General features: G+C 36.4%; 2 protein-coding genes across 5 annotated transcripts; one reads left to right on the top strand and one right to left on the bottom strand.

Moving 5' to 3' along the window:
• The first annotated feature begins 268 nt into the window (after positions 1 to 268).
• LOC107951367 (high mobility group B protein 10) lies at positions 269 to 3,710 on the top strand. 3 transcript variants are annotated; one of them, XR_005907690.1, is made up of 7 exons: positions 269 to 527; positions 1,505 to 1,583; positions 1,721 to 1,883; positions 1,993 to 2,070; positions 2,656 to 3,011; positions 3,166 to 3,280; positions 3,402 to 3,710. XR_005907690.1 is itself a non-coding variant. In XM_041085210.1 (6 exons), exons 1-6 carry the CDS (start codon positions 370 to 372, stop codon positions 3,486 to 3,488), a joined length of 921 nt encoding a protein of 306 aa, XP_040941144.1. In that variant the 5' UTR covers positions 269 to 369; the 3' UTR covers positions 3,489 to 3,710. The 3 variants fall into 3 exon arrangements, 2 of the variants coding, with proteins under 2 accessions (XP_040941144.1, XP_016741882.2); XM_041085210.1 differs by lacking the exon at positions 3,166 to 3,280; XM_016886393.2 differs by having other exon boundaries at positions 3,166 to 3,710.
• Positions 3,711 to 3,811: 101 nt separating this feature from the next.
• On the bottom strand, positions 3,812 to 7,278 carry LOC107951366 (WPP domain-interacting protein 2). Of its 2 annotated transcripts, none has more exons than XM_016886390.2 (3): positions 7,068 to 7,278; positions 5,568 to 6,775; positions 3,812 to 4,688 (listed from the first exon to the last, which is right to left on the bottom strand). In XM_016886390.2, exons 2-3 carry the CDS (start codon positions 6,709 to 6,711, stop codon positions 3,946 to 3,948), a joined length of 1,887 nt encoding a protein of 628 aa, XP_016741879.1. In that variant the 5' UTR covers positions 6,712 to 6,775; positions 7,068 to 7,278; the 3' UTR covers positions 3,812 to 3,945. The 2 variants fall into 2 exon arrangements, with proteins under 2 accessions (XP_016741879.1, XP_016741880.1); XM_016886391.2 differs by having other exon boundaries at positions 5,568 to 6,713; positions 7,068 to 7,235.
• Positions 7,279 to 7,490: the final 212 nt, after the last annotated feature.

The following is a 7,490-nucleotide window of genomic DNA, read 5'->3' as shown; positions in this document are numbered from 1 at the left end:
TATTTATTCACTGATATATCAAATCTATATTTTTTTTACAAGCTACCACTTCCAAATTAAATATTTTATGGCAGTATATTCTCATATAAGGGTTAGGGTTTTTCAGATTTTCATTTATTTTTCCTCTCTCCTGTATGAACAAAATACCAATCCTTCTTCTTTATTTATAAAGACTTGCTGTGGCTTATAATAATATTCTATACCAACTTTACTTTGTTCTTAGCGTTAATTTAATTAATCAATATATTAATTGGGTAACAAGCAAGCAAGCATACCATTTGAATAGCCAAAAGAAGAAAAAAAAAAAAGAAAAAAATCGAAAATCACCCCAAACTGATTTACCTTTGTTTTAGAGTTTAGAGTCTAAAAATGTCTGAGCATCAAGAGCAGACTGAGAGGAGAAATGGGCACCCCAGCATGTCTCGCTATCCCTCTCCTACTGCTACCTATGAGGATGTTCTTCAAAGTCCTGACCTTTTCTGGGAAAAGCTCAAAGCTTTTCACATATCTCTCGGCTTCAAGTTCAAGTATCTCTCTCTTTCTTTTTATTTTTTATAACAATTCCTAGCAATTCCCAACCAGATTTCCTTTCCCGTGTCTTCTTTTTCTTGCTTTCTAACTGCTTATTTTGCAAGAGTAGGATTTAGCAGATCCTTGTACTTTATGTTTCAACTCTCTCTCTTTTTCGTTTTTCTTTGCAATTTTTTAGTTCCTCTACTTTGGCTTTAGGGGTTCTGGAAATTGTTAGAGGATGAACCGGTGTTCCTATTATTTGCATTTATTACTGCAGCATCTGTCTGCAACACGAGCATTCTGTGTGCTTAAAGAAAATGTTTTCCACTTTAACAGTTTAATTTGAAGTTCCATTGTTGTAATTTTCCCCAGTTCCCTTTTTCTTAGATTGCATGCGGGTTTTGACTGACTATTTTTGTATATGTAAAGGCTTTGATGAACATAGCACTCACCGAGTCTTTTGCTTGTATATAGCTGCAAATCGCAACATTTTCTTCTGGCATTTTCTTTATTGAAAAATGAAACAACTGAACAAGTAAAACTTTGCTCTTTGAGGGAGGAGCTCAGCAAGTCCTGCTTGTTCTTTCTTTATTTTAACAATCACATTTACTCTAAGATTAGATTCAGTTGTGTTTAGTTCTACTATGCATAGATCCTAACACTTTTATGGCATCAATTATATGGCTATAGTGAATGCTGCTGCTTTCTTGTTACTTATTCCTTAATATACCTATTCTCTTCTTTGATATGAAGTTTTAGCCTTTAGTAATCCGCGAACTTCATACCTTGATTTACTTGAGATATGATGTAGAAATATTCATGCATGAACAAACAAGAGGCTGGGGTTCCTTTTTCTTTTTCGTTAACTCTTTTAAAGTATGTACCACTTGACTTGTTAAAGAGAAACTGGGGGTTGGGAAATAATAAAAACAGATAGGGAAAGGAAAATACTACTTAGGTTATATTATCTTCTGGTGTTTTGGTTGGATAGGGTTCCGGTTGTTGGAGGAAAGGCTCTGGATCTGCATCAACTCTTCGTGGAAGTCACATCACGTGGAGGTCTCGAAAAGGTATTAAAAGTTTTTTAAAAGTTCTCAGGTTATCGACATGTTGAGTTGGTCCAACATGTTAGTCCATTTATTACACCCCCTCTGAAAGGAAGTTTATTTTCCTTTCCTATTTAAGTTTTCCTTCAAATGGTTTACAGGTAATAAAAGATCGCAAATGGAAGGAAGTGATTGTGGGCTTTAGATTTCCTACAACCATTACGAGTGCGTCTTTTGTTTTAAGGAAGTATTATTTATCATTGCTTTATCACTTTGAGCAAGTCTATTACTTCCGTAAACAACTCTCTCCAGTCTCAACCCCAGGTATTTGAAAACTGTACTCCTTTTTTTTCTCTGATGAAAACATCCTTGGCATCTGAAGAAATATTTATAGCTTGTAATTTATATATATTTTAAAACTCTATTCTGGCAGGCACTGCCAGTGAGAGCCTTGTGACTGGATCTGCAAACGCAATGGAAGATGCCTCTACAAACCAATTAACAGCTGTTGGTATGTTTAACTACCTATTTATATGAGGGCTCCGATTACCATGGCGGGTATACTTGTTTCCTTAGACTTGTTTGCCTTCAAATGAAAAAGTTATTTCATTCAATTTTCACTGGAATGATATCGGTATCTCTAGTCTACATTCATTACTTGATATTTCTAGACTTATTAGAGTTGTGTAGCCTTGTTTTTGACAATCCAATCATATTTGGTAGCCATTATAGTTGCAATTTTTAGTGAAGAGAAAGTTATGATACATATTAAATGAAAATCATGCATTACAGTGGCTTTTCCCTTAAATAGTTATGGATCTTGCAATTGAATTTCTCAGCATTAGTGATTTAACAAATTTTTTCAATGTAAATTTGCTGAGTGATTGAGCTTCTAGAATGTCTGTGTAACTATGAATGCTTTGTTTGCAGTTAAGAAGAAAAACTTGAGATAAAGTAGGGATTTCATGGGGTAGTTGTAGTTGTGATTTATACCAAAATTTTCATATCCTTTATGTCTATTTTGTATATCTGTTTGCAAGTGTGTGAATTTAGCTGTCTTAGTAAATGAGGGTTCTTACCATTCTCATACAAGCAGGAACTCAGGAGTTGCAGATTGGCAGTTCTGTGACGGGGATCATTGATGGAAAATTTGATAATGGCTATCTGGTTACAGTTAGGTTGGGGTCTGATCAATTTAAAGGTGTTCTATATCATATCCCCCAAATGCATCAACTGTCTCAAAGTTCAAATACTTCAGATGTACCTCCTCGACGCCGAAAGAGATCCCGGTTAGCACAGGACCCCTCCAGGCCAAAATCAAACAGGAGTGGTTATAATCATTTCTATGCTGAGCATTATGCTCAACTCAAACCTATGTACTATGGGGAAGAGAAAGTCATCAGCAAGAAAATTGGGAACTTGTGGAGCAATCTGACAGAGGCCGAGAAACAGGTGGGAGTAGACTAGCATTCCTTTGTCTGCGTTTGTATGTATGTGTGTGTCTGCGTTTGTATATGTGTGTGTGTGTGTGTGCAGTTTGAATCCTGCATTGTTTCATTTGACCATTGGAGCTCTCTTAAAACGACATTTCTTGATTGTGATGTAGGTTTATCAGGAGAAAGGGATGAAGGATGTGTGTGTGTGTGTGTGTGCAGTTTGAATCCTGCATTGTTTCATTTGACCATTGGAGCTCTCTTAAAACGACATTTCTTGATTGTGATGTAGGTTTATCAGGAGAAAGGGATGAAGGATGTGTGTGTGTGTGTGTGCAGTTTGAATCCTGCATTGTTTCATTTGACCATTGGAGCTCTCTTAAAACGACATTTCTTGATTGTGATGTAGGTTTATCAGGAGAAAGGGATGAAGGATGAGAGATACGGAACTGAAATGTTGGAATATCGATCTTCCCATGATTCGACACCTCAATAGCATCTGATGAGTTGGTCGTTAGGAACTAAATGATGGGGTTGTCAACCCTCCCTCGATGTTTGTTTGTTTGTTGTTGTTGCTCAACTTTTCCCTTGAAAACTTTCTGTATGAACAGATTATCTGAACCCTGCCCCTTTGCTCAGACTTTGGGTGATCAGATGGAAGATCTTTGTAAAATGTGGTTATATTAATCTATCAGAATGCTAGAAGCTTAGAACAGTACATAGTGCTTTATGATCTAAGAATATAGTGATGTTAAAAAATACACAATCTGGAAGGCATGTGATATAAGATCATAGTGATGTCGAGAAAAGAAGCTCAAATAAAAAATGAAAAAGATTTCCACTTTTAATCAAGTCGTGGTATTTAACCAATGAAATCTTACATTTTGGATCATTGCCTAGACAGTAGAATACACACATACACTCACAAAAAGAAAGGGCCTATTTTCCTTAACTCAGGTGGGGACAACCACCCCTGAATGGATTGAAAACTGCAAAATAAGGAATAAGAACACTAAAACCAGTAATACTAGTTGTGTAAAAAAACATGACATAACCTTGCATACTCTTCCACGCATCTGCAAAACCTCTTCCACATCTAAGATGTTTCCATGATATTTTTCCAACTCCTCCGCTTGTTTCTTTAGCATTACAGCCTTGCTTTCTACCTCTCCAAGCTTATTCAACATCTGTTCTTGCTCCACAACCAATGATGTTTGCTCTTCAACTACTGTGATTTGATTGCCTACTGAAACTTTCAACTTCTCTATTTCCCAGGTTAGAACTAGAAATTCAATTTCAGCCTCCATTTTCTTTTGAAACAGGCCCTCAAGGTCAAGTTCCATTTTTCTATATTCATCTTGTTGCGACTCTGCAATGCTTCTTGATTCTTCCTTCCATGACCCGCTACTCTTCACACTAGTTTTCAGTTCAGAAATCTTTGATTCCTTCACCTGAAGTACGGACCTTGCTTCCTCCAGTTTGCTCTCTAAATATTTTACTTTGTGTGTTAAGGTGAATACCTGAGTTTCCAAGGAACCTGAAGCACTTTTTGTGATCTTTTCAGAAGCTAATTGGTCAGAGGAGCTAGTTTCGTGGATTTCCTCATCAGCAAAAGTAGAATCCACATGAACATTGTTAATGTTAACTGAACCATCACGTACAGGTTCCTTGCCTATCTCTACTAGCTTCTGTACTTCTGCATGTGAAAACAAAAAAGGACATAGTCAGCAATTATGCTAGCAAGAAATGACCAGTACTTCATAGGCGATAAAATTTTACTTCACCAAGAATGGAACATTTATGTTATAGTCCAAGACGACTCCACATGATTAATGGTAACCATCAAATAACCATGAAGCATTGAAGATAAGCAAAATAAATGTGGCAATGTCATTGTAACATCAACCACAAACCAGCAAAAATCATTGGTGTGATTCTAAATATGAATTAAACATAATCTTACTGCTTCTCTGACTACAGTTTCTTGCCAAATTTCCTTTTCTAGGTCAACCTTATTCCTGATGCAATCGGACTTCACCAGATACTTACCATCACTATCAATTGTTAATTATTAATAAATGCCTCACTAACTTAATATAAAGTTCACTTATGCTATTCGCATTAGCTTTTTACCCTATGTTGACTGCTGCCCTACTTGCCCATTAAGACGCTTGTTCTAGACTTATCTAAGACTACCTGATACCAGTTCAGCCTAGAACATGCACTTTGACTGGTTTTGCAAATTTCCAAGTTCCCTCAATAATATAAAGCTCCCTTATGCTATTCGCATTAGCTTTTTACCCTATGTTGACTGAGGAATTATGATTAACAACTAAATTCAATATTTCTCCTAACTCTGAAGCAAAGGAGGACATTGTTATCTCAGCTGCAGTAAGTGGATACTAGTGGAAATATCTCAAATTTCAAATAACTAAGCTAAGTAAAATATGAACCAATTAAGAGGATCATCAAGCTAGATTTGCAGAATATAGGATACAGTACAAATGAGTAGTAAGAATATATAAACAAACCAAGAGAAAGTTTATCAAAATTGTAAGGAGGAAAACCCACTCACCATTTTCAAGGGCTTCCTGGACAGATTGGAGAGCAAGAATAGACTGGACCAATGGGTCTTGATCTGGTGAAGGCCGGTGATTCCCATTTTTTTCTTCTTTGTCCTCCCAAGATAATTCTGCAGCTAAATCTTCAGGTGAAAGTTCCTCAATATCACCTGAATTTTCTTTCCTATAAACAGTTTGAACTTCCTCACTGATCTGGTGGTCGTCTTCATGAGCTTCATCACTATTTTCTCCATCATAATTCATGGGGTTTCCACTTTGCTTTCCATTACTTGTCACAGAAATTGGATGCTGTGTAAAGATAAAGTTGGAGCTTCTTGAGTCAGATTCCACACTAGAATGAGAATTTTCCTTCTCGATTTTGACCCTTACTCCTCTTGCCTTCTTACTGCTTTCAGCACGGCCCTTTCCCTGTTGAACTCTATGACTTGAATTACCCACAATGTTCCCACCTAAATTCTTCATCTGGTTTTTATCATGCATGTACCCCAAAACTGCAGGCAGGTCATATCTCACCTTTGGCATACTGGCTGCTGTTGATGACTTGCTACTCCGGTCCTCACTATTTTCAGAGTCTGTGGCAGAAGCAAAAGCAGCTCCAACAGCAAACATGGATCCAGGAGCAACACTTGTGCTCAACATATTCACAGGTCCAATAGGGGATGCACTATTCTGCTTGATCTCAGGTGATGCCCTCTGTTGAGGTTTACTTGGATCCAGATTTGCAGAACCGGTCAAACCTCGCTTCAATATTTTACTGCTGTCCATTGAGGCGGTGGAATCCTTCACAAAGTCTCTCTTGATCCGCCTCCATTTCTTCAAGCCATACCCTTTGGTGGTAGGAGGAGATGACCCACCAGGGGATTTACCTGCTACAAGAGGAGTTGAATGCATCGGCAGTACAATCTCGGCAGTACCCTTTACATGATTACCAGCTGTCAAAGCATCGGAATAGCCAGTTTGATCGATGGCCGACCTCTGAGTCAGATTATCAATTGTGCACGATCCATTATCTTTACTCTTGCAATCATCACCGTGATTATTCTTCATTTTATCATCACCAACATGAGGTATTGTGTTTTGAGTGGCTTCATTATCCTCAACCAATTCAAGCGCAGAACACTCGCTTCCCAAATCCATAACTGTAAATTGGGTTTCGTACAAGATTTACTCAGATCAGGATCGGGAACTATAACTACCATTCCTACAAAACCATGTCCAAATCAACCAAATTTTGAAAAAAAGAAAATCAACTCAGCTATCATCCTCAATTTGGAAAAAAAAAGTCAATGAATTGAAATAAAATCTAAACTCACCCATCATTGGATTATCAATTAATTATCAATTTCAAATACAAATTAAGGAATTCAAAGAGGAAAATGAGCTTAACTTTTCTATAAATACACATATCATGAAAGCACATTAAAGAATTAGAAGTTAGAGAAAAGTAAAAAATTAGGATGTAATTAAATAAGCTATGCAATTAAAAGTCGTACCTTTTATGGTGTCATAGATATATATGTTTGTGAGAAACGGAAGTGAAGGCCTAGAATCGAAGATGAAGAAGGTAAGGGTGAAGGAAATGAGAAACCCTAAGCAGTGGTTAGATTTGCGATTATATAGGGTAGGAATTTACTCAACTTTGTTTTTTATTAAGTAAAAAAACAGTGTCATTTAAATTTAGTGTTTTATAGATATAAATATAATTTCTCGAGAAGCAATGTAATTGGTGTAGTAAGTACAAAATATCGAGAATCTCCATTATCTTTCTTTTTTTTTCTTCCAAGGCAATGCAAAATCTATTTAAATTGTAACAGTTTATTATTATTATTTAGGTTGGATTATGATTTTTTTTGTTAGAATTTTTATTTATAAGTAAAAAAGTTGGTGATATTTTTTTATTGACATGAGCATTGTTG

The sequence above is a fragment of the Gossypium hirsutum genome, chromosome A13 (assembly GCF_007990345.1).
Source record: "Gossypium hirsutum isolate 1008001.06 chromosome A13, Gossypium_hirsutum_v2.1, whole genome shotgun sequence".
NCBI classification, from domain to species: Eukaryota; Viridiplantae; Streptophyta; class Magnoliopsida; order Malvales; family Malvaceae; genus Gossypium; species Gossypium hirsutum.
The sequence above is the reverse complement of the archived record's forward strand: the minus strand, read 5'-3'. Positions and strand labels throughout refer to the sequence as shown.

Bases quoted from the DNA above. Each gene is read 5' to 3' on its own strand.
- LOC107951367 (XM_041085210.1), top strand. From the start codon at position 370: ATGTCTGAGCATCAAGAGCAGACTGAGAGGAGAAATGGGCACCCCAGC. The intron at 528-1,504 runs GTATCTCTCTCT...TTGGTTGGATAG, and splicing joins TCTCTCGGCTTCAAGTTCAA to GGTTCCGGTTGTTGGAGGAA. The intron at 1,884-1,992 runs GTATTTGAAAAC...CTATTCTGGCAG, and splicing joins CTCTCCAGTCTCAACCCCAG to GCACTGCCAGTGAGAGCCTT.
- LOC107951366 (XM_016886390.2), bottom strand. From the start codon at position 6,711: ATGGATTTGGGAAGCGAGTGTTCTGCGCTTGAATTGGTTGAGGATAAT. The intron at 4,689-5,567 runs GTGAGTGGGTTT...TTTCACATGCAG, and splicing joins CCAGGAAGCCCTTGAAAATG to AAGTACAGAAGCTAGTAGAG.